This window comes from Onychomys torridus, chromosome 8, assembly GCF_903995425.1.
Source record: "Onychomys torridus chromosome 8, mOncTor1.1, whole genome shotgun sequence".
Lineage (NCBI taxonomy): Eukaryota > Metazoa > Chordata > Mammalia > Rodentia > Cricetidae > Onychomys > Onychomys torridus.
The window spans coordinates 76,406,703-76,432,907 of record NC_050450.1 but is presented as its reverse complement, the minus strand read 5'-3'; the positions used below and the strand labels follow the sequence as shown (position 1 = coordinate 76,432,907).

The following is a 26,205-nucleotide window of genomic DNA, read 5'->3' as shown; positions in this document are numbered from 1 at the left end:
TCCAAGTTCTGGGGTTCCTAAGATGCCTAGAATGGGGGGATCATTACAGCGTCCCCTATCACTCCCTCCCACTCAGTCTGTCATTCTGAGAAACAGCAGCTCCCAGGACAAAGTGACCACACCTAGGCTCCAGCAGCCACCAGACACAGTGCCCAGAAGAGCAAGCACCTCGCATACAGTGGACACGGCCAGCAGCTAGCTGCTTTTTAAGCTTCCAATAACAAGCAGCTCAGAGCTGAGACAAGTCTCTGGGGACCTTGCAGTCCACTCTCTGGTCTCCAGTCATCAAACTAGCCCAGAAAAAGACACATTTTCTCGTCGCTTAAAAATCCTCTCCACATCACGAGCCCAGGGGAGACACAGTCATCCCTCTGGAGACTGATGGCTACCTGGGGGTGCTGGGCTGAGAGGGGTCCTGAGGTTCATCTTGCCTCAGCAGGAGACAGCACGATGATTAATTTCTAATGTGTCCATGGGCTGGGGAGGGAAGGGACGATACAATATTTCATGAGCTCATCTTCCTGCTCTGCCTCTCCCTTGATTACACATTCTAAGAAGCTGGAGGCTGTACCACATTTAATTAACTGTGTCCCACAGGCATATGCTGCTCTGTCTAACTTTTTACATGGAATCCAAACTCAGGTCCCCGTGTTTGCTCTGCAGGGACTTGACGACAGCCATGACCCTAGTCTTCCACTTTATTTTTAGGATGGTTTCAGATTGGGGATTTAGCTCAGTGGCAGAGGGCTTGCCTAGAAAGCGCAAGACCCTGGGTTCGATCCTCAGCTCAAAAAAAAAAAAAAAAAGGGATGGTTTCTCACTGAACCCAGAACCTATTGATGGGCTAAATCAGCTGGCCACTGAACTCCAGGGATCTGCCTGTCTCTGCCACTCCAGCTTTGTTACAGATGTGTGCTGCTGCGCTTAACTTTTATATGTAGAGGGCCAGGAACTCAAACCCAGGCTTCATGCTTGTGCCACAAGCACTCTGCACACTCACTCAGCCATTCCCCAGCCCCACGGTGCTGAAGTTCTGAGAGCTCTCCTTGGTGTCTAGAGAAAAATGTACCTTGTCACAGTAGAAGTTGGCAGTTGGTAGAATAATCTCTTGCAGGGAAAGCCAGTTTCCCACTGTGTTTTATACATCCCCAACTCCTGTCTCCATCTCTACCTACTGTGCTCTAAGACCAAATGGATTCTCACCGGGGAGGTGGAGTTGGAGGAGCCATTGGGTAAGGCCTGTCGAACACGTGCATGTGGTAAGCTGGTGGTGAGTACACAGGCGGGGGCTCTTCCTCAGAGCTGTCTGGCTCCAGCGTCCTTTCCAAAATCTAAATCAGAGACAACAAGGAGATACATAGTAATAATTATTGACAATATTAATAATCCATCCTTGAAGCTCAGTGGCATTCAGATGAGATCAGGTATGGGTGAGGGAGGACCTGTCTTAAAGAGTTGTGTGCGTTGCTGCGGGAAGCCGCTCCTTTGCAAAGCCAGTCTCAATGCACTAACACTAACATGTGGCTCCCAAGGCCCCTCAATTATACTCAGCAAAGAGGACAACACACAGCCCAAAGGATTGTTCACGGCGGCAGCACCGACCCAGGCAATGCTCAAGTGCAGCAAAGTGAACACAGGGTGGAGGAAAGAGACAGTGAGGGGAACTGGGGACTCGGGCCATGGGAGACGTTTCTCGAGCTTGGTGCCTATCACATGCGCTGTGAAACACATGCGCTGTGAAACACATGCGCTGTGAAACCTACCTGGACTGCACACTCAAGACCAGTGTCCTCTGTGCACCTCTACCCTTCTCTGATGGTGACATCACCCATACCCTCCCTCTGTGTATTTCCGTATCTATTATCTTAGCCCTACCAGTCTAGCAAGTGGAATCCCATTTCACAGATGAGGAAATTCAGGAAATCCAGACCTGAGTGTGTTTTATTTGTTCTGTGATTCCTGGAATTGAACCCAGAGCCTCACATATGTGAGGCAAATGCTCTACCACTGAGCTACAGCCCCAATTATTATTATTATTATTTTACTTTTATTTTATGTGCATTGGTGTTTCGCCTGCAGGTAAGTCTGTGTGAGAGGGTCAAATCTTGGAGTTACAGACAGTTGTGAGCTGCCATGTGGGTGCTGCAATTTGAACCCGGGTCCTTTGGGAACGCAGTCAGTCCCCTTAACCGCTGAGCCATCTCTCCAGCCACCAGCCCAACTCTTTTTACCTAGAATTTTGAAATAGGGTCCTGCTAAGTTGCCCTGGCTGGCCTCGAACCTGTTTCACTACTTCTCCTGGGGAGGTATGAACAAGAGAGGACACCAACAACAGGCCAAAGAAGTTTAGGAGTGACTTAGAGGGAGTGACACTCCACCCCCACCCCCACCAGTTGGATCACCAAAAGGCCCAGCCCAGCGTGGGCAACAACCTCCTGAAAGCTCCATCAGCGAGTCCCTGATTCAGTTACCCTCTTGTTCCAGCACCTCTGTCCACCTGAGCTGGAGCAGAAATGCATACAGCCGGCGCAGGAGGGAGTGGCTAAAACTGCAGGTGCTGTTCTCTAATGACCCTCCCTGCCTTCTGTGAGGGAACAGGCCCATGCTTGCTGAAGGGCTGGCGTGAGCTGCTCTAGATGCTAACGGCCATGGCACCTCAGAGGACAGCAGTCCACAACACTTCTGATCCTCCTGCCCCAGCCTGCTGAGCAGCTCAGATTACTGGCCCTGGGAGGCAGTGTCTGGTTAAGTAACTCGGCAAAACCACTCACTGGTTTTAGATTGGGATCTTCAGCACCGACCATGATCTCCACAGTCATGGCCTTCCCTCAGGCAAACCTGCACAACCAGGTGAAATGTTCAGGGTGGACAGCCTAGTTGCCCACTGTCCCTCTAGACCCTTCTCTTCACCAGGAGGCAGGAAGCAGGGCAGAGAAGGGTCCAGGGTAGGGCGAAGGCTGAGTTCCTATTATCTGAGGATAGGAATCTGCCCCCAGAGGCATCCGGGCAGATTCCTGTCACACAAGTCGCCCTCACAGCTCTGTTCCCACTTTCTCAGAGACCAAAGAACCTGGGAAGGGCTTGGAGGCCCTAACTGCCTCAGCCCCCGACTCCCCCAGCCCTGCTTGAACTCTGATTTTGTAGACGTCACCCCTAAAGTGTGCCTCGTGCGTCTGTCTGTCAGTCCAGGTTCCACTGACACACCCGAGCCCCAGGCCCGCCGTGCCCGGCACAGGGGGGCTGGCAGGGATGCCCTGGCAGTGAGCATGCACACCCACTACGGTGCTCTGCTCGGCACGCCAGCCGGACCCAAGGAGGCCCCCGCCCTGGAATGCGTGTTCTTTCCTGTGAGGCGGAAAGTATTTAAACAGACGCTGCTGCAGAAAAAGTATGAGGCGGCCTGGCTAGCCAGGCCACTGTGCTGCTCACCCCACACTCCACCAGGAAGGAGAAAGACACCAGGGGAAGGGAGGGAATGGGGCAAAGAGGAGGTCCTGGTCCCTGGTGACTCCCTGTTGCCTAGCACTGGAGGTGCTCAGCAAGAGCCTAGGGTGCCCCAAGATTCGCTGCTGCCTCCCCCAGCCCACATACTCCCAATTCCCACAGCCCTTGGCTCTGAGGGACAGGATAAGCTTGGTCTGGTTCAGGGAAGAGGAGAGTTCCATGGGTTTCCTCTGCTGTGCGGCATGCTCCCAGACTCAAGGAGGGCAGAGATGTGGGCAGGCCCTGCAGACTACAGTGCAGCTTCCCGGAGCAGCCAACGCAGCCTCTAGAGAGGAATAGTGGGAAGGAGGCAGGGAGGGGTGGGCAGGCCAGCTCTAGAAAGGAAGCTCTGTAGTCCCAGAGAGGGAACCCCAGCACCTTCCTGCCCCACCCCCACCTCTGCTCCATTTTTTTTCCAGCCACAAGGAGCTTGTTCTGCCTCTAAAGGTGCTGGAGGTTCTGTGGCCTCCTGGCCTAACTCACTGTGGGTGATGAATGCCTGCCAGGTGTTCCGGAGGCTGGGAGGGAGGCAGGGTCTGGGCCATTCATCTGACAGGGGCTGTTTCTCTGTGACAAGGATACAGCCCACCATCCATCAGCTTCTAGAGAGGGGGCCTTTCCCAGGCAGCGGGTATTGTCATTCTTACTGCTGCTCATAAATTTCCTGTGGCACTTTGCGCTGGTTCCGGAGCTGCAAGCTGATGGGCCCAGGCAGGGCTCCAAAGGTGGGGGCTGAGAGAGAGCCAAGGAGAACCCAGAAGAGGTTCGACCGGGTACGGCAGACTTCGAGAAAACAGAGGCGCAGCACAGGAGGGACGCCTGGGGCTGGGGACGCCTTGCAGAGGCTTGTGATGCCACGGGCACCAGGGGCTGGGGGGGGCAGGAAACGCCCCGCCTGCCAGACCGTCAGACCCAACAGGACCATAGAGAGTCAAAGCATGCAGGGAACTTCCAGCTCACACTGAAAGAATGCACCTACACGTGCACACATGCACACAAACTCACACCTCCTTTTAACAAGAAGGGTCTGGATTTTCCAGTGTCCTCTCCACTGACTAATCCAGCAGGTCAAAGGGGTGTGTGAGAGAGGAAAAGGTGACAGGGGGCTGTGCAAAGATAGCAAGCATCAACAGGGCCCGGGAGACTCAGGCTCAGTCGGCAAAGTGCTTGCCACACAAGCTTGAGGACCACACAGCACCTGGGTAGAAAGCTGGACTGGTGGCCCACACTAGCAATGCCAGTGTAGGGGATGTGGAGACAGTGGTCGTTATCCCTAGAGCTCCCTAGCCAGCCAGACTTGCCTAGTGAGAGAGAGGCTCTGTCCCCGAAAAACAAGGTAGCTGGTTCCTAAGGAATAACACCCCAAACTGATCTCCGGCTTACACACAAACATATTCATACACATAGACACTCATTCATACACAATCATGTACACACACACATTCATGTACACCCATACACACTCACACATACACTCACGTATACAGACACACTCATGTACATACACACACTCGTGTACACACATGTAACGTCTACTCATTGCAAACCTTCCCCGTGTACCTGCTATATGCCTGGGGAGACACATCACACTAGCACAAGTCATTGTTAGCCACAAGGCTCCTCTCTGGAGCAAGAACCCTAGAAGCACTCACTAAGGAAGGAAGGGAAGTAGGAGGAGCAAGAAGGCCAGGTGAGGTCAAATCTGGTCCAGAGTTCTCATGTAAACAAGGGTGACTGTTCTCACCAAGTCTGAGAAACAGAAAAGATGGATTTCTGAAGCAACTGGGATACCCAGCACCGTCTGGACTCTGGAAAGAGTGGAATTCAGCTAGGCTTTGTGGAGCATGCTTGTCATCCCAGCTACTGGAGAAGCCGAGGCAGGAGGATGGAAAGTTCAAGGTCTGCCTGGGCTACAGAGTAAGCACAAGGCTCACTTGGGCTGCATAGGGAAATCCTATGTAAAAGGGGTGCTGGGGCGTGCCTCGGTGACAGAGTGCACCTACGGCATGTAGAGGCCCTGGGTTCAGCCCTCAGTACTGGAAGAACAGAGTGCAGTTCCTTCTTATCTTCTGGTCCTTGTCTCATGCAAGGCTCTTACACTAACTGCATGCCTCACCTTCCTGCTGAGAACTGCATGGCCTTTTAGGCTGGGGGTTGGCTGGGCACAGAACTCCTGAATGGGGCTGTAGAAAACCAGCCACCCACAACGGAGGAGGGCCTTGATTCTCTGTGGCTGCCCATGCCCTTCACCCTGGGAATGGCTCCCTGCTTATGTGGATCTGAGGGCTGGAGCTGAAATACTCCTCTCAGGCCCCCTCACTCTGCAACCATCCCCAGCTCCCTGTCTGTAGGGGTGCTCCCCACTCTTCTGCGTGAAGGGTGTGGCCAGCCTAACTGATCTCTCGCCCTCTTTCTGGTCCTGGGGCCAGTTCGCCTTCCTTCTCTGCTCACGCCTCTCCCACTCTAGTTCAACTCCTGCCTCCAACCCACACTAGCCTGTGAGCACCAAAGACATCGTCTGCTTGCGCTGGCTTAGGAGATACTCTGCGGTTCAAGGGCCTTTCTTGAAAAATATATGCCAGAGACGTCAGTCTTGAAACTGAGGGGTCAGATGTTGGAGTGGGGCCTCTGCACCTACATTTTAAACAAGTACCTTACTCAGTGCGGAGTCTTGTCCCATCCCTAGCATACCACTGAGTGGGTGCTTGCTTGCTGGGTGTTTGTTGAATGATTGCTATCCATAATATAGGTCACTGTCTGGTCAAAAGTTTCGCAAAGGAAAAGAGAGATACTTGGTTAGAAGCCAGGGCGGGGAAGGGGTGGAAGTGGGGGGGGGGCAACCCAGAGCCACTATGAGAGACTGGACCACTGCTGAAGCTGGATTGCCTGACCCTGACTCTACCTCTGGCGGGATGCTGTCCTCCGAGTCCGAGCTGTCTTCATAGGCGCTGCCACCACCCGCCTCCAGGTTCATCTGCAACAGCTGGTCGATGGTGGCGTCCACCGCACCGCTGTTGGCCCGCAGCACGCACTCGATGATGTCATAGTCCATGTTGGGGAACATAGTCTTGAAGTCGTCCATGGCCTGGTTGAACTCCAGGCGGCGCACCTGGCGGGCCGGCCGGCTGTTGTTGAGCTCCTGAGGGGCTGTGCTACCATCCCCGGCCCCCGCCCCGGCCCCGGCCCCGGCCCCGGGCCCGCGAGCCCCGGTGGCCCCGCCGCCGCCGCCGCCGCCGCCGCTGCTCCTACGAAACAGGCTGGTCATCTTGCGGAGTCGCTGAGGAAGAATGTTTCTGACAAGCCAAGGAGCCGCTGGCCAGGGGTCCCTCCGTCAGCCACTTGCTTGCTCCGCGGGCTCAGAAGACTCACTCCCGCGCTTCCTGCATCCACTGGGATGCCTGGCGGGAATGCACGGCCCGGGTTAGGGGACAGGGTCCGGGGTGGTGGCGGCATGCGGACCTTGGCCAGGCTGTGGCTGTACCGCAGATCATCCACATCCTGGAGTCATCCTGCCACAGGGGGCTGCAACGGACTGATGGTGTCACCTGAAAGGAGGGACAGAGTCAGAAGCAGAAGCAAACAAACTCTTCGGTGGTGGGCTGTGAGGTGACACCGACCCACCCTAGGGAGACCTGCTTCTCTCTGTTCTCTCTCCAGCTGTCCTATCTAGCCTAGTTTGGGTGCTGAGGAAGAACCAGGGCTTTGTGCATACTAAGCGTGTTAATAGGTAAATAAGTTAAGCCTAGGAAAAACATGTATGTTTATTCTTTCTTATTCATCTTGTTTGTTGTCTTCATTTTTGTTGTTTTAAGATAGGGTCTCATCTAGCCTATATTGGCTTCAAACTCGAAGTGTAGCTGAGGCTGGTTTTGAACTCTTAACACCCCCCACCCCTCTCCTTCCAATGCCCTGCCTCAGCCTTCTGAGGGCTAGGGTTACAGCCACATACCACCATGCTCAGCTTCCCAAAACTGTCCTGAAGAACCCTAAGCATTTAAGTCTAATTCATAGTCCATTTCTGTTTCCTGCCGCAGTCCACCTAGCTGGTACCCAAGGCTAGCACAAGGACACACAGACAGGAATGAAAGGCATGCTTGGGGACTGAGATCCACGACACAACACCACCCAGCACTCTCAGGCAGGCACTGAAATGGTCACCAAGGTGACATCGCTGTCAGACAAAGGAGAGAGGACAATGTCTAAAGGCACGCGTAAGGGGCTAGGGATGCGGCTCACTGGGTGGGGTGCTTGCCTAGCATGCGTGAAGCCCCTCAGTTCTGTCCCCACACTGAGTGAATCCTGGCCTGCTGGAGCATGTATGTAATCCCAGCATTTGGGAGGCAGAGACCAGAGGATTAGGAGTTTTTGGCCAGCCTGAACTAGAGAACGTGTCTCCAAAAACCAAAACTTGGAGCCAGTGAGATATCTCAGTGGGTAAAGGTGCTTTGCCGCAGAGCCTGGTGACCTGAGTTAAGTCCTTGGGACCTCCATGGTGGAAGGAGACAACTGATTCCCACAAATTGTCCTCTGACCTGCGCGCATAAACACACACACACACACACACACACACACACACACACACACACTAAAAATAAACCCAATAAACCCAAAATCTGGCTCTGACTTTCTCCACCTTATCCCAAGATTTAGTCATTCTGGCAGCTTGTAGAAAGTGGCAGGGTCTCACTCTGTAGCCCTGCTGACCTCAAGCGCTCGGTTCCTTCTGCCTCTGCTCCCTAGTAGAGCAGTGCCACATGCAGCTCCTCGAGGGGTATTCTTAAGCTTGATGAGTCAGATGCAAACAAACCTATTCTCTGTTTTCTAGAATGGGAGCCATGCCTTAACCGCGGACGGAGAAACCGCCATGTCAGCAAATCCTTGACACACTCAGCACGGCCACACATAACACTGACTGTTATGATGGGAAAGACAAGATCCGAGAGAAGGAGGGGAGGTGTGGCAGTGGGGGCCACCCCACTTGGGAGGGGAAGACCCTACAGTGCCATTAATGCTACTACTTGAGGTCAGCTCTCGTACTCTGAGTTCCAAACATCTTACTCTCTCCCTTTCTACAAAATGACACAAGCATCTTCAAGGAGCCCTGGTCTGGGTGCCTGCCTATTGCCAGGAAAGTGGATTAGATTGGATTTTAAAAACTTTTTTAAAAGTTACATTGATTTTGTGGTGGGGGTGGCTCCCATGTGCTATATAGCACATGTGGAGGTCAGAGGACGGACTTGTGGGGGTTAGTTAGTCCTCTCCTTCCACCATGTGGGCCTGGGCATCAAACTCAAGTCATCAATCTTGTCTGTAAGTGCCCTTACCTGCTGAGCCCTCTTGCTAGTTTTTTTTCCCCCCAGAGCTGAGGACCGAACCCAGGGCCTTGCACTTGCTAGGCAAGTGCTCTACCACTGAGCTAATTCGTCAACCCCCTCTTGCTAGTTTTGTCTATTTGTTTTTTTTGTTGTTGTTGTTGTTTGTTTGTTTGGTTTTTTGAGACAGGGTTTCTCTGTGTAGTCCTGGCTGTCCTGGAACTCACTCTGTAGACCAGGCTGGATTTGTAGAGATCCGCCTGCCTCTGCCTCCCGAGTGCTGGGATTAAAGGCATGTGCTGCCACTACCCAGCTCTGTTTATTTTTAAAGACAGGGTCATGTAAGTCCAGGCTAGCCTTGAACTCACTCTGTAGTTAAGGATGGTCTTGAACTCCTAATCTGCCTGCCTTCACCACACCATCCAAGTGCTGGAATTACAGCCATGTACCACCATGCCCAGCTGGTGGACTAGATTTGAAAGTGGAAAATTACAGGTATGCAGGTTCTAAATAGCTATCAGACACTGAGGTCCTTCCTGCCCTGAGAGAACTTACTTAATGAGATCATATGCCCACACCATGTACAGGTATTTGATCCTTGCACATGCTACCATGTGTGTGAGCTTATTTTACCATGTGATTAAACCATAAATTCCACTATGCCATTACTTTTATCTACTTAAGGGCACCTTGTGGGCATCTTCCCACATCAGGACATAGAGACCCACCTCATCATATTACATGCTTGAGCAGTGGCCAGTCAACTGAGTGAACCATTATTTACCACCCGACTCCCTTTATTTCCTGCCTGCCTGCCCAGAGGAGGATATCACAGCCAGGGAAGCCAAAGCTATGTCACAAGGATAAATAAGGGTGGCTTCAGGTGATCAGTCCAGGGATTTGGTTATGAAAATGAGTCCAAAGAAGGTTGCCACAGATGTGTGGCTGCAACACCCAAGCCCCTTCTCCCTTCCTGCCCTTCCCCCTGCCCACCCCAACAGTAGGTCTGAGGCAGTTCAGTGGTTCTGTTAGGAGTGCTCCACTCTGGGGGCTGCTGAGCCCTCTAACCTCTGGGCCACCAGGCCCCAGAAGCCCAGACCTCCATGTCGTTACACATAGGGTCAGAGGCTCTTGCTGAGGCCCTTGAGAGTACAGCCACCATCTCCCTGCCCCTAGCGTAATTCAGCCAGAAAGATCAGAGGCCGGGCTTGTCACTGTGCCAAGGGCAACTCCATGAAGAAAGAAGCCAAGACTTGGTCCACGAAGAGAAGAAAAAAGATGAGCTTACATTCATGCCATGAACTTCTTCTCACAGGTCCCTTGGGTGCTTGCTGGGCCTCTGAGTGTTAAGACAGCCTTGAAAGGCATTCTGGAATCATCTGTTGACTCTCCTGTGGGAATTCCTGTCCCTTGGTTGCCCAGAGCCTTCCTCTTAGGGGCTCCTTACCCCGTTTCTACGCAAAGGAAACAAGGTGGTTCTCAGCCTGTGGCAGAATGTGGCAGACTGCCCCATGAGGCTGGAGGGGGTGCGTGGCTGCACTGCCCATGGGAGGGAGGGTGGCTATAGGGGCTCTTTCCCAGCCCCCGGCTATCAACCCAGGAATCCCTCCAGATCACTGCAGGATGTGTGAACTCTCCCAGCACAGGCCAGATCCTGAGGCCTAGGCAGCAGGACACCCCAGTTCAGGTGACTCCCCAAACCTGCCCCCCATACAGTTAGTGAAGAGGAGTTCAAGAACATGGAGCGAGCAATGGAAAAACCTAGATCTCTCCACCAAGGCAGCTCTGTGGGTTTGGAGAAAGTGGTTCAGAAATAGGAAGCCAGGGAAACAGGGTTTGACAGCCGGCCGGCAGGCCAAGACTGAGAGACTCCCGACAGCCATGCTGTTGTAACTGGCACCCCATAGGGGCTAGGTTCTCAGAGTGCTGTCCTCTCTGCTCCTTGTTATACTTCAGGCAGCCTGAGGCCAAGGCTGAGATAGGCTAGCAGGAAGGAAAGAATCAGCAAGTCGGGCTGCCTTTTGTAGTAAACGCTGCTCGGATGAAAAGCGGTTTAAAACTCAGGGAAGAATGGGGGCACCCCAACCACCCAGGATCACGAACCTGTGCGGGGCACTTTCGCTCACCATCCTTATCAAAGCTCCTTTTATCTTTATTATAATTCTCCAGCCCACCTTCATTTTTATATTGGTAACAATGAGTTCAGAGAAGTCAAGTAACTTGTCCAAAACCACACGGCTAATGGGTAGGGAGGAAAACCAGAATTAGCATCCCACCTCCCAAGAGCTAAAATGCCAAGTAAGGCTTGCAGGGCTAAGAGCCAAGGAGCCTGAGAAATGCAGCCACGTGTGCCTCAGCTTAGGACATTCCATCAAAGGAAACATGACCCAGACAGCACTGGGGAGGTCTGCTGGCACTGCCCCAGACCTGGCTGTGTGACCTTGGAGAGAGCAGGACACCTCTTTGAACCCACTGCTAGTGTGGGCACAAAAACAGGAAGGTGATTCCTGATGAGCTTGTGGTAGAGGAAGTGAATCAAACTTGCCAGGCCCGTTAGACCTCTCCCTGAGCGAATGGGTGTGGGTAACCTCAGGACCTGGAAGCAGAGACTCCATACCTGTCCTCCCCCAGGGCCCAGGGAGCCAGGCCCAGAGCGGCCTGCTGCCAACCTCCGACTGGACTGTGAGAGGTTGCAAGGCCTGAGTCATTTGGAGCCCGGCCCAGGGAGGTGGGCAGGCTGCCCCAGTGTGGCTCACCAGCCCTGTCCAAGGTCAACTCAGCCAGCCTCCTGCCTTAAGAAGGCCTGTTCATGAAGGCTATGGCCTGCTCTGCCCTAGGGGTGAGACAGTTTGAGGACCAGAGGGCTGGGCTCACAGCGAACCCCAGGGAGGCTGTGTGACTTGGGAAAAACACAATTTCAGGTTTCCGAACCTCAGCTCCCTCGCTGGCAGCAGTGTGTATGTGGGAGGGATGCTGGGGTGGAACTTATGTGGGTTCCTGGGATGGAGGAAGTCCCTGCTGGGACCGGCCGGGATGAGCTGGTCACAGGCCTTGGGTACCCCACGCTATACTTGCTTCCCAAGTAAATCCTGTGGCTTTAAGTACCCTTCTCCAGCTGCCTGCTGGCTTCCACTCTTGAATTTCCTACAGACATTCCCTGCACCCCACACCTAGCCAGCCTACTATGGCCTCCACCCAGGTGCCCACCAGCAGCTCTGACAGCGTGGGTCAGTCCAATCCAGCCTGTGCTGCCTGTCTATAGGCCACCTCTGCCCAATCAACTTTGTGGCTGAGGTCAAAGCTTTGGGAACATCTTTAAGAATGTATCCCTTCGGGCAGTGGTAGTGCACACCTTTAATCCCAGCACTCAGGAGGCAGAGCCAGGAGGATCTCTGTGAGTTCGAGGCCAGCCTAGGCTACTGAGTGAGTTCCAGGAAAGGTGCAAAGCTACACAGAGAAACCCTGTCTCAAAAAAACCAAAAAAAAAAAAAAAAAAAAAAAAAGTATCCCTTACACACTCTACACAATCTACAGCAGTCCCTACCTTCCTTGCCTTTAAATGGTCCCTCAAACATGGTGGCTTCCCACCCCTTGCTACCTCTCTGCCTTTCTATGGACTGCATGTTATGGTGGCATGTCTTTCCTTACCTCCAAAGCCCCTGGTGACTAGCCAGACCACCTCCCAGTTTCCCTGTGGCCTAGCACATCCCTGGGCTCCTGCCATCAGATGCACATGTATGGAACTGAGCATGTAGCTAGCTCAGTTGGTTGGGCGCTTGTCTGCCATGCAGGAGGCCCTGGGTTTGATCCATAGCACTGTACAAAGCAGGTGTGGCGGTGCACACCTGTAATCCCAGCACTCAGGATGGACATGGGGGCAAGAGGACCAAAACTTGAAGGTCATCCTCGGTTACACAGCCAGTTCAAAGCCGGTGTGGGATACAAGAGCCCCTGTCTCAAGAAAAACAAAAAAAGTAGACACCTATGCCCACAGGTACACCCACAGGGTGTAGACACAGACACAGATGACTGCCTTGAGCAACCCATGTGCTTATCACTCCACCAACAAGCCTACACTCTCCTTCGGGGCCTCGGGCTCTAAGAAGCCACTGTGTTGCCATCCCACAAATCCCACAGCTCCTTCTCTCCCTTCCTTCTGGTCCCTGCTGCCACATTATCAGGGGGCCAGCTCTGCAGACCCAGTCTGTCTTCCAGCATCCCTTGACCTTTGCTCTGCTTTGTCATCCTCTGTCATAAACACTATATATGGTACGCTTGTCGGTGACCATCTTCCTAGACCAGAGTTCCCAAGGGTAGATTTGCTATACCCAGTGCCGCAGCAGCACCTGGCAGTCAGTCCCTACTGGCTAAGTAGGGCATGCAGAGAAGCAACCTGTGGAGGAACACAGGATCAAACAGTGGTGTCTAAATTAGCCCCTTCTCCTCTGCTGTCTTACTCCCCACTGCCACCTACAAGGCCCAGAGAGGGGCTGTATGACCCCATTTCCCAGACAAAGTGACCGAGGCTAAGGTGTTTCAGCTCCTGCCCTATAAACTGTCTCTGCCCGTCTTCAGGGCCTTCTCCTTGGCACACAATTCTGATGGCTACACCATGTCAGCTCCAGGGGTCAGGGGACAGTCACACTCCCATGACTGACTTGATTTGCATTTTTTCCCCAAGCGGGCACAGGGTCAACCTAGAAATGTGGGGGTTAGAACTTGAGACCCCAGGAGGAGGTATGAGGTATGAGGCTTCCTCTCTAGCCGTAGATGAGGAACCTGGATAGTCTTTAAGAGGCTCCTTGCTTGCTCAGGAACCCGGCTCAGCCCAGTGACACCACCAGGCCAGGCCACTAGGTGGTGTCCCAGGGCCCAGGCCACAGCAGCTCCAGGGAAAGGGCTAACCGCAGCTGCCCTCCCAGAACCTTGTTGTGCCCTGCCCCCACCTTGGGACTGCCTGGAGGACAGCAGAGCCACCCGATAGCACAGGCATCTTAGAAATGAGGGGGGTAATGTGTGGCGGGCGAGACACCACTTTCTGTGCTCTGTCCTCAGCAGACGGAATTAATCCACTCAAGTATTTTGTCCTCCAGTGCCCACCCGGCCCAGGGACCCTGCACAGCCAAGTGCGGTGGCAGGGCCTCAGGGCAAGACATCTGAAGGGTGACGTCTGCACTCTGCCCACCCGGGAGGGGAAGTAGGGCCCAGGCTGACTGCATCAGCAAGACTCCAGATACCAGGGCCGGAGGGGTCAGGATGAGGTCATGTGTAAACGTGGCTAAGTCCCGGCGAAACCTCAAGTGGGTGAAGCGGTGTGAACCGAGAAGCGGCTGGGGCCCCGGCAGCTGCATCCTCATCCAATTATCACCTCGGACACCGTGGGGGTGGGTGCAGGGCAGTCTGCCGAGTTCTAAGGCTTCTGAACTGAAGGGGCCCCAATCGGGAGGAGAGGAAGGTGGGCAAGCAAGGGGCAGAAACTAGGGTGGGTGTGTGAGTGTGCGAGGGCGTGTGTGTGTGTGTGTGTGTGTGTGTGTGTGTGCGTGCGCGTGCGGCCAAGCACCCTGGGGAGGAGGGGCAGCGCTGACAGAGCCGCCTTGTCCTCCGGCCCCTGCACAGGCTTGTTTTCTTCCCAAGCTATTAATGTCGCTGTAGCTTCAAAAGCCGGGTGACCTTTAAATGCCGAGCCTTCTGCTCCAGCCCAAGGCTCGGAAACGGCTTAATGGATACTCAGCCCCAACGGGCCACAGCTGCTGGTACGACAACAAAGCCTGCCTGGTTCCCAGAGCCCCCAGGACTGCAGGGCAGCCACACCTGTGCCCATTCTTTAACCCTGGCACAGCAACCGGAGCAAGAGGCCAGGTCGGACATGGAAGAAGGAGGGAAACCCGGGAGTGGGGGGCAACACTGTTGCCACGCCCTGCTGAGCGGCCAGCTTTGGCCCCTGACTCTCTAGTCACCTATTTTTCACCTGTTAAACATAAGGATTTTTGAAAGAGGTGAGAGTGGGAAGAGAGAGGTGATGTGAGTCCTGCAGAGACGGCTCAGCAGTTAAGTGTGCTCGCTGCTCTTGCAGAGGACCAGAGTTCGGTTCCCAGCACCCACCCACTGGCTGGCTCACAACCCCTTGAAACTCCAGTTCCAAGGGATCCAAAATCCTCTGCTGGCCTCTGTGGGTACCTGCATACATATGGTATACACACAGGTGCACGCACACATATACACATAAATAATTTTTTTTTTTCCCGAGACAGGGTTTCTCTGTGTAGCTTTGCGCCTTTCCTGGAACTCACTTGGTAGCCCAGGCTGGCCTCGAACTCACAGAGATCCACCTGGCTCTGCCTCCCAAGTGTTGGGATTAAAGGCTTGCGTGCCACTACCCGCCCCCACAATAAAAATAAATAATTTTAAAGAATAAAAAAAAAAAAAGGCAACTCCCAAACTCTTTGCTACAAAGAGACATGGTTTCCAGGCTAGACAGTTAGGATGGGTGAGAGGCTAGAGGGCCACATCTACCTTCCCAGAGCTACCACACGGCACAACTCCTCTACATCCCCACCTTCTACTAAGTGAATCTGGAAGGCTAGGGCATTGAAAATATTCTTTTTTGTTGCTTTGTTTTATTCTGAACTCTTTAAAACATATGAAGAAGAAAAATGGGGGAGAAAAGATGGGGGGCTTTTCCTTTCCACTCATTCTTCCCTCTCCTTGTCAATAAGAGTAGCCAAATGGACATGAGGATGAGGCACCAGGGCAAAAGGTTCCCAGGGAGGTTAATGCCCCTCCCCCATGGGCAGATTTGGCCCTAGATCCTCAGGCCTTAGGACACCATCCTTCATCCCTGACCTGACACTTAGTGGCCACAAAAGGCCCCCTGCGGAGTCCAACTCTGCCTCCATCTGCGATGATTGTAGATGAAGCTCCTCAGACATTCATAACATCCAGTTCCCATGCTAAGCTCATGCGGGGCTCACACCTGGAATCCCAGGAAAATGCTAAATGTTCAAAGCCAGTGTGTGCTACACTGGGAGAACCCAGTACCAAAGCATAAAACGGGACTCTGGGGGATGGGGGCTTTAATCCTAGCACTCGGGGACAGAGGCAGGAGGATCTCTGTGAGTTCATGTGCCCCAGAAATAAAGAAATTAAAAAAAAAAATAGGGCCAGTGAGGTAGCTAGCTCAGGGAGTCTGGGCACTTGCTACCACTCCTCATTTCCTGAGTTCTAGCCCAGGGACCCACCTGGGAGAAGTGGGCTGATTTCTGCAGGTTGTCCTCTGCCCTCCACGTGAGAGTGTTTTGGCGACCTTAAGCACACACACAAACAGTAAAAATAAGTGTAAAAAATAATTTATTTTTTAAGCTAGTCATCATAGGTCACACCTGCAATCCCAACAAAAGGTTGGATCAGGCAGACCTCTGTGGATTCAAGGCCAACCTGGTCTACACAGTGAGTGACAGGGCACCAGCGCTGCCTAGCCAGACCCGGCCTCACACAAAAGGTAGTGGCGGCCCAGCCGCAGCGACTAGCCTCTTCCCTCACCAGGCAAGGGCCTCGTGTGTGTGTGTGTGTGTGTGTGTGTGTGTGTGTGTGTGTGTGTATGTGTGAATGCTCTTCATGCTCTCTGCAGCCCCAAGCAGTCTGTGCTCTCCTGCCCTCTCCGACAGTATAGACAGAAAAGTGAGCTACGTAGAGTGTGAAACACTTGTTCAAGGTCACACGGCTAAGTGGCCAAGCTGAAATCTGAAGCCAAGCTGTCTGATTCCAGATTCAACACAACATCCGTCCTGCTGGAGCGCAACCCTGTGTTCCTGGCACAGAGCACAGACATACTCCGGAACTGGGGGTGGCACTGAATCCTAGGGGGCAAACTAATCCTGAGGAGCTGAGGGAATGATGGATGGGGGTCTGCCAGCTATGAAATAGTGCTCAAATCTGGGGAGCAAGGGAGCAGGGGTCTGCAGGTAAAGTTTCGCCCAGAAGAACAGAAAGCTTGCATAGTCCCCATCCCACCAAAGTTGTAGGTCGCCTGAGTAACAGGCTGTTTAGCACCCAAACCTGGGCGGGTTATGGAATATTTCCACAACAATTTTCCCTTCTATCAACAAACCCCACCGGCTCAGCCAACAGTTCAACTTTGGGCTGGGAAGATGAAACCTTATTGGGTAGAGAGCGGCTGCTCCCCACTCCACCCAAGGAACTGGCAGGAACATGTACGTGCCTGGGATCAAGTGAAACAGTCCAGATCCAGACCTGGAGAAGGAGCCACCAGCAGCTCAGGTGCAGGGCCAGGAAGCTGGGCCAGCTCCAGGAGTGAGCTCATGCTGGCTTGGGTCCAACAGTCTGGATAGAGGAACCAGCTGCCCTCTGGGGTCCTCCCTGGAAGGCTTTTCCACTGGTGGGACCTGCAAGGTCTATAGATGAGCCCCAGAGTCTGGACAGCAGCAGGAAACATCTCTACAGTCAGGAACCATCTCTACAGTCAGGAGACATCTCTACAGTCAGGAACCATCTCTACAGCCAGGAATCATCTCTACAGTCAGGAGACATCCTACAGCCAGGAACCATCTCTACAGTCAGGAGCCATCTCTACAGTCAGGAACAATCTCTACAGCCAGGAATCATCTCTACAGTCAGCCCTCCACAGTTCAGCATGGGAACATGCCTAGAAAATCTAGGCCAAGTCATGTAAGATCAGATGGGGTCCTCAATTCAGGATGGCAGAGGAAATCCTAAGGAATAACAATCTCAACCCCTGCCTCTAACGGGCACACTGACGAACACTGTGCTGCTACCCATTGATTCGTGAATCCCACCTCTACGGAGTGTTCCCATACTTCAGTTTGTACCTATGCCCAATATGGACAGAAAGGTGAGCCTGTCAGTCACCAGGTAACAGATTGGAGCCTACTGGACATGTCTTCCAGTAGAAGGTGAAATGAGGGTATGATATCACCAACCACATATACATTATGAGATACTATTCAACCATAAGCAAAAACAAGGCATTTGGATGGGTCTCTTTTTGCTGAAGACTTAAAGGCACACTGAAAGGCACCCACGAGTTTAGTCGGAATACTAGAGTGTGCTGTGGGAGGGTTTGGAGAAGGCGAATGTGTGCACGTGTGTATGGAGAGGGACAGAGAGCTATGAGTTTTTGTATACTTTCAAAATGTTTGTTCATTTACTAGCTTGAAAATAAGCAAACAGCCCAAAGAACACCGGAAGACTAGCAGCGCCAGTGATTTTTCAGGTGCACTGTGTGCATGTATATTATCTACAACGGCCAGCAGTTGTTTGTTTTCATGCTGGGCATGGACCCAGGACCTCAGGCCCAATAGGCATGTGCTCTGTCAGTGAGCCATAATCCTGGCCCCTTGAGTTGCTTTTTGATGATTACCTGCTCCAGACTTGCTAAGCACCTGCCATGCATTATCTCATCCAATCACCACAACCATCACTCTCCCCATTTTCTAGGTAAGGAAACTGACATGCAGAGAGGCTGACTGACGTACACAGGCTCACACAGTGGCAGGATCAGAATCTGAATCAACAGTGTGGTACTGAAGTCCATGTTCTGCTGTCTCCAACCTGCTACATAAACTGAGGACAACGACCTTAAACTTCCCATCATCCTGCCTTGGACTCTTAAATGTGGGGATTATAGGTGTATACTGCCACGCCCATTTTCGCAGGGTTGAGAATGAATGAATTTAGGACTTCCTGCATGGTAGACAAACATTTTACCAACTGAGCTATTATACTGTCTCTCTAATTAAAACAAAACAAAACAACAAAAACAAAAACAGCATCTGACATAGTGGTGAAAACCTTTAATCCAGCACTCAGGAGGCTGAGACAGGTGGATTTCTGAGTTGGAGGCCAGCCTGGTCTACAGAGTAGGTTCCAGGACAGCCAGGGCTACACAGAAAAACCCTGTCACAAAAATAAATAAATAAATAAAAATTTAAAAAAAGGAAAGAGAGAAGCAAAAACAAAACAAAAGCCAGCGTAGAGCTCCTTGGGCTTTAAGAACACCAGGCTTTAGACATCCCACCGTCCCACCTGCTGGATCGCTTGGGCAGACTCTCTCCCAGAACAGCCACTCCCATCATGCATTTCCCCTCTACCCCAGCCTTGGTTAGGGACCGGGCTCATTGCTAGCAGAGGAAGGAAGGGAAAAATGAAGGCCCGGTGGACAATGGGGTGTCAGGGTCCCCAGCACTGAAGAGGCAGGACCTTGGCCTGAGAGCCTGATGTGGTTGGCAGGTTACTGAGCTGAGCTGGAATAGGAGACCAAAGAACAGAGTAAGTGTGTGGCTCCAGTGTGGGTGCAGCAGATCCGATTCTGCAGCTGTCTGGGTGACTTGCACCTCTCAGCAAGTCTGTGAAACAAGGAGACCTATGCCTCTTCTGGTGGGCCTTCTGAGGGGCACTCCTGGTTGACTGCGCAGGTGTAGGGCTGGCATGAGCCTTGCAAACTTCAAAGCTACACAGGAGGGAAAGGACAGGGACAGCTCATGATCTTGGGTCCAGTCCAGCCCTGCAGTGGAAGTGTGTACATAGCACACAGGCCTGGGGGATCCTGCAGCCCTGGGGGAGCTGAGCCCAAGTCCCTCTGCCCTGACCTGGACCCGAGAAGTTTGTAAAGGCAGAGTAACTGGAATATTACCCCAGCCTGGGTGGGCCAGCCTTTCTGCCTAAGACAGGAGGTTGGCTCCCAGGAGCCTGCCCTCTGCTGCGGGCGAGGGGGTTCAAGCTCTGGGAGGCAGCCCACAGGCTGCAGGGTACACTCAGACACACAGCTTAGGCAGCCCAGGAATGACAGGCCAGGCTGAGTAACTGAGGCTGAGAGAGGGGTGGCTGGCCTGTGGCTGAACTTCAAAGGAGCGAGCAGCAGCTGCAGCAGAGAGGGACACACACACACACACACACACACACACACACACACACACACACCAGCCGGGACACTGTCAGAAATTCCACCCAGAGAGGCCCTGCACAGATGGCTGATGGGATTGTTAGAGCAGGAGCCAGCTTCTTTCCCAGCCACTGGCTGCTCCCTGTTCTCCTTGGTCCCCCTCCCCCAGCCCACCCCTTTCCCTCCCTCCAGAGCCCAGTAGTTGTAGGGCTCCTGTTCCACAGTTCGGGGAGCCCAGCACCCTCCCCACCAGATATCCTCCGTCACCCCCTCCCACCCCCCACACGCTCGGAAGTCCCTCTCTCTGGTCACAAAGAGAGTGGCAGGCTCATGTGAGCACAAGTGGCCGCAGGGCAGAGCATACTAACTGAAGAGATGGGACTCGGGTCCTTGGGCTCTCCCTGGACACACTCTGTCTCCTTCCAGCATACAGCCCCTGGGCCTGGGTGTGCTAACAGGCTTGTTCACTGCCACATTCACCAGGGCACTTAAGCCGAGTCACACGCTTCCTCCGGGCCAACAGTCACAGACAGACCCCTCCTCCTTTTTTAGATCCCTTCTCACCCAGCCCAAGTACTCAGTCCTGCCCCTCTTCTCCCCCAGCTCCGAAGCTGATCTGGAATTATACCCTTTGGGGACCACTAGTCCTAGTACTCCCTGCAGGGCTTTCCCTTCAGCAGACTGGGGCCACCTGAGGCCCCAGAATCCCCCCAGCACCCCTCCCCCAGCCACCATCTGTGCCTGTCATGTTTATCGTGTTGGTGGGGTCAGGCTGACCTGACTCGGGGTAGAACTGGCAGAACCAGGCAGTGGTGTGCCCAGCCAAGGCTCCACTTTCAGCCTGCAAGCCCAGCTCCTGGCAGGGCTGTAGGGGAAGGCCTCAGGCCAGCTGGGCTGGTAGTTCCACCTCTCAATGTTCATAGTGTCAGGGAAGGGGCAGAACCCCCCAGGAGTCCCTCAACCAGCCTCCTTGGCTTCCCAAGGGTCTTGATCCCTTCAACTGCCAGAAAATGAGGAGCACTGAACAGACCACCAAAACCCACTGGGATTCACGGATGGGGCTGGGGAATGGATCGGGGCCAGGGAAAGACACCATGTGCTAGGGATGGACCACAGAGATACCCCTGCAGAAGGTCACTGCATCCTGGTCCCTGAGAGCCAGAAGAACTGGATATTTTTCATCCCAGAACCTAAGCCCCTTTGCCTCCCCAGGAGCAGTCAGCAGGACTTCACTGGTGTTAGGCAGAAGTCTGCCCTCACCCACACTCAGCAATTGCTCATGTTCTAGAAGTGGATGCCTGCTTGGCAGACCTTCCCGACGTGTCCTGTCATCTGACCCTCATGCCAGTTTGTCCAATAGAGCTTGACCCTGCCCTTCACTCTAGGCACTTCACAGGTGGGAAGAGTCAGGCGTGTGCTACAAGTTGTCCAGAACGGGGCCACATCTAACCAGCCTTGTCTCAGAAAAGAGACGGCCAAGTGGTTACTTGCACTATGCTTTAAAGCCAGGCATGGGGCTTTCAGTCGGCAGAGTGTTTACCGAGCTTGTATGGAGCCCCAAGGTCCCAAGCTTAAGCCTCACTACTTCATAGGACAGGCATGGAGATGCATACCTGTCTTACCAATACCACAGAAGTAGAAGCCAGAGGATTAAAAGTTCAAAGTCAGGGTTGGGGATTTAGCTCAGTGGTAAAGTGCTTACCTAGCAAGCACAAGGCCCTGGGTTTGGTCCTCAGCTCTGAAAAAAAAAAAAAAAAGTTCAAAGTCGTCCTTAGCTCCGTAGCCATTCAAGGCCTGGCTTACATGAGACCTTGTCTCCAAACAAGCTAAATATCGACATGTTGGCTCAACCCTCCTGCTACCCCTCCTAACTGACTGTATCTCTGGCTTCAGGGAATGCCTATGTGCCTTCCTACAGACCTGGGAAGCAAATGCTTTTGTATTCTAGCAGCATCAGCAAATAGTATGACACTCGCTGTCATCAGATGTCCTTAGAGGTTTGCTAAGAACATTCTCCACCCTGCTGTTAAGTCAGAACTGATGGGGGTGGGGAGTGTCCAGGGAGGCTGCTTTTGCACAGGCTCCCGGTCATTCAGAGCCACAGTCACGTGGGAACCATGGTCTTAAAGTGTGATGTAGTTTAGAGACGTAGATGCTAGTTTTAACTCCATTGCTACATAGCAAGTGGCCTCAGGTTGGACCTCCTTTTGGACCTCCAGGTTAGTGTGAAAATGGATGGGAAGACCAGATGAGCCCCAGAGCCCTTCCATCCTTGTGCGTCTCTGTGGGCTCCAGGGGTCCAGATGGTTCCCATGTGTAGGAAGTGAGTGTGGAGGTCTATTAGGTCAACATACACTGACGGCTCATTACAAAGAGTTCCTGTCTGGTTGATTTAGGAAAATCTGCAGAAGCAGCTTATCTCTGGCTCCAAGCCCTAAACAAATGGCTTTTGGATTATCCACACCCTCTCCCTCCTCCCCTGAACATCTATTTTCTTCATTCCAGCTCCAGCCCAGAGCCAACCAGGAGTCTGTAAACACTGGGTCCGCACACCTGGGCTAAGTCAACAGTCATCAAACAAAAGCCAAATCCCTTCACAAGCCCAAACTTGCATAGGCTCTGTCTCTCACGGGAAGCAGCAGCCTGAGGTGTGTGGACACAAGGTTCCCCCTAGCTCAGGCCAAAACCAAGGTGCCGAGGATACAAACGAGTTGCAAGGTTATCCAAACAGCACAGAGATGGTATGAGGAATAGCCAGCAGCTGTTAGAACCTTCCAGAAGCAGCAAATCATTTCTCAGTCCTTGAAACATTACATCATCACCATTAAAATAGGATGTAGGAAGCCAGGTGTGGTGGCTTGTGCCTTTAATCCCAGCACTCGGGAGGCAGAGGAGGCCAACCTCATCTAAGTGGAGAGTTCTAGGCCAGCCAGAACTACCCAGTGAGTCCCTGTGTCAAACGAACAACAGTGTGGCAGAACACCCGCAATGTAGAGGCTGGGAAGATGGCTCCACTGCCAAGCGGTGGCTCTGCAAGTGTGAGGCGATGGCTTTGACTCCGAGAACCCAATTTTTGTAACCAGGCCCAATGGCGCACACCTTTAATCCCAGCACTCAGGAGGCAGAGGCAGGCAGATCGCTGAGTCTGAGGCCAGCCTGTGTAGCGCCCCCAATACCACCCGTTCACCAAGCCTGGTCTACAGAGCAAGATCCAGAAGAGCCAGGGATACACAAAAAAACCTTGTCTCAAAAAACAAAACAAAACAAAACAAACTAACAAAGCCCAGTGCTGGGGCATGCGGTTGTAATCCTAGTACTGGGCTAGTGTAGAGATAGGTAGATTTCCCAGGGCTCGATGACTGGCTAGGCTAGCATGTTTAGTGAGTTCCAGTCTAGTGGAAGACCTTGTCAAAAAAAAAAAAAAAAAAAAAAAGGCAGGAAGGAAACAAAAATTGCACACAAACAAAGGGAAGAGAGCGATAACACTATATATTCAGCTAGCGATCAAACATTGCTTGCAGATGTCCACTTTTCAAATCTATGAATCCTTAACAGAGTAGCTGTGGGATTACTAGAGCTGTGTGGGGAGTGGAGGAAGCCCCTGAGTGTGTGAAGTTATAAGTGGATGTGAGCTGTTGACATGAGTCAGCCATATCAAGGACCAGAGCCTCAAACTCATGGGACACTGGCAAAGCCTCCCTGTCCCCTGAGGTTCAGAGGGATGGAATGAATAGCTGTCCTCTGGTCCAAGTGGGAATGTTGATAGTGATATGAAGTCACAACATGCCCACACGGTTGGGCTTGCCCGGGGGACCTAGACACTCCTGCCTAGTTATTTCCAGTTCAAAATAGCCATTTCCGGGTCAAAACATCTCGTGTGACTAGGACTCTGTGGCTTTCCATGGCTGCGTAAAGCGAGCAGCCATGTAATAATCTACATGCATGCGTGGAGTAGCCACATGTGTTCCTGCACGCATGCATGGCCCACTCTTTAAAAAGCCGGCGCCATTTTGCACCGGTCTCTTCTCCTCTTCTCTTCTCCCCTTCTTCTCTTGACCACGTGTGTGTTTCCCACAGGCCTGTCACATCTCTTTCTATCCTCTCTCAATAAAAATTCTTCTGTGGTTTTGTCATGTTCAGGATGTTTTCTCGCAGGGTAAGAGTGCCAAATAACTAACAGATAGTGTATGAAAAAAAAAAAAAAAAAAAAGGCTACCATTGCCGCAGACTTACGGCCTGAAGATCGCTCCTTCTAGAGACTGCTCCTACCAAGATAAGCTAATCCTGCCTCCCTGATTCAGCTATAAGCAATAACCCTGCCTTCCTGTTCAACTGTATATAGTAAGCATGCTGAGCTTCCCGCGTGCTGGGCTTCTCCATTCACCACAGGGCTGACTTCAGACTCCTACTACTTCCACCTGTGCTAAACCTGTGCAAACGAAATAACTAAGGGGCTGCAAAGAAGGCGCCACTGATGGGAAGAGCACAGGCTGCTCTTCTAGAGAGCCTGAGTTCAGTTCCTGACACCGGTATCAGGTGGATCACAACAGCCTGTAACTCCAACCACAGGCGACCCAACACCTCTGGCTTCAGGCACCTGCGATGTGCAATGTGCAATGCACTTAACAGTTTGCAACATTAGAACCAAGTCCACAAGCCCTTTCCATCAGCCAGGCTCTGAGCTAGCCATGTGAACTCTTTACAATAACCCAAGGAATTAGGAACTGTTATTTGCACATGGGGAAACTGAGGCACATGGTAATTCCACAGTTTGACCTAAGGTCTCACAGTCAGGGAGCAACCAAGTCAGGATTCTGTGCCACATCTCATACTCCAACTTAAAACAATGAAACTCTGTATCTCTGTCTGGGATGCAGGGGGACACTGGCCCAGGAGGGCTGGGCACATGCAGTAACCTGGCAACAGTGTCCTCTCCAGTCCTCCTGGAGCAGAAGATGAGAGATTGGACATTAAGAGTGTAACTATAGTGAGAGGGCAGGGGACAGAGGGTGGGTGAGAAATGGAGTGTGCCAGCTCATAAGCTAGTAGGCCATTTCTGCCACTGTGGTCCCAGGCTATCCAAAGCTGGGCCTCCCTGCGCTGGTCTGGGCTCTCTCCACACATCACTATGGCAGCAGTCACTTTCCGACCCCTGGCAGTGCCAGTCAGGGTAGGAAGAGGAAGTGGCCACACTTGAAAATCATTAACATGCAGAGCTAAGCTGAGAGCCTTTGTTCTTGAGCAAGGACTGTGTGGCATTTTACTTTCAGAAAGGATCTGGGAGGGTGTGGCAGGCTCAGAGTTGCACAACCCAAACACAGGTCTCCTGCGGAAGTTGGCATAGACAGGCCACCTTTAAAATACAGGCAAGCCTGGCACGGTGGCATACGGGGCTAATCGCAGAGAGAGAGGAATGAAGATCACAAGTCTAAGGCCAGCCTGGGCTATATTGGGAAATCCCGTCTCAGAAAAGCCACGGGCAAGGAGTGTAGCTGTGTGTAGAAGGCTTGTCTAGCATGCACACTGTACACGGTTCTGGCTTTGATCCCCAGCACTGACAAAGGAACAATAACAACAACAACTAAAAGCACAAACAAGTGGTGGGTTCTAGTACATACAAAGCCGGTGCAGAGACAGAGGACAGAGCAAGCGTGTACAGATCAGGCCAACTCTAAAACTTCTTAAATCAGAGAGGCCTCGGTAAAGAGTAGAAGCAGGCCTTCCATGACCTTCCACGACAGGGAGATCAAGCCAGCGTTAGAAAGAAGGGTCTCAAGCCAATAGTGTGAAGGAGCCGCATCTGAGAGTTGTCAGGTCCCCCCCTCCCCCGCCACCCGGTCTGCGTCCTGGTATCCCTAAAGAGGGCAGCCAGGAGAGATTTCTCCTCTCAGAATTAAGCACACCTCACGCCTTTCCTGCCAGGGCTGATGGCTGAGATGGGACTCAGTGGTTTGTGTTGTTGCTCACTTGTTGGCTTTTTAAAGGATTTGATGATTATTTATTTATTTATTTATTTATTTATTTATTTATTTATTTATTTACTGTGTGCTCAGTGCCTTCGAGAAGCAAGGGTAGGGATGCGCCCTGGCACATGTGTGGTCAGAGGACGACTTTTGGGTGTTGGGAGTTGGCTTTCTTTTTGGCATGTGGGTCTCAAGGATTGAACTCAGGTTGTCAGGCTTGGTGGCAGCTGCCTTTTGCTGGTTTCCTCTCCTCTTCCTCCTCCTTGTCAAGGTGGTAAGTAGCCCAGGCTATCCTGGAACTGGATTTGTGGTGGAGAGTGACCATGAACTCCTGAATCTCCTGCCAGCATTGATCACTGGGCATTCACTGCCACACCCAGTGGAGGTGTGACTCTGGGGACAGCTCCTAGCAAGCAGGCCGGCATTGTTGTTCCAGGGCTGCTGCTGATGCCTCTGAGGACTCTTGGGGGTGTTTTCTCTCATCTGAGAACAGGATGGGGGGAGTGTGACACCTGCACCTTTGGAGGAG

At 52.6% G+C, this 26,205-nt stretch overlaps 1 protein-coding gene across 4 annotated transcripts in view; it reads right to left on the bottom strand.

Annotated features, from left to right (window-relative positions):
- Window positions 1–26,205, bottom strand: part of Cuedc1 (CUE domain containing 1) — a 77,972-nt gene that overhangs the window by 14,314 nt on the left and 37,453 nt on the right. For 2 of the 4 annotated variants that reach the window (XM_036195853.1, XM_036195854.1), the window contains 2 exons: window positions 6,386–7,028; window positions 1,204–1,331 (listed from right to left, as the gene is read on the bottom strand). In XM_036195853.1, coding sequence (XP_036051746.1) covers window positions 1,204–1,331; window positions 6,386–6,748 — 491 coding nt within the window. In that variant the 5' untranslated portion in view covers window positions 6,749–7,028. Of the gene's footprint in view, window positions 1–1,203; window positions 1,332–6,385; window positions 7,029–10,083; window positions 10,189–21,415; window positions 21,437–26,205 lie in introns of those variants that run through there. The other 2 variants (XM_036195857.1, XM_036195855.1) reach the window with 2 other exon arrangements.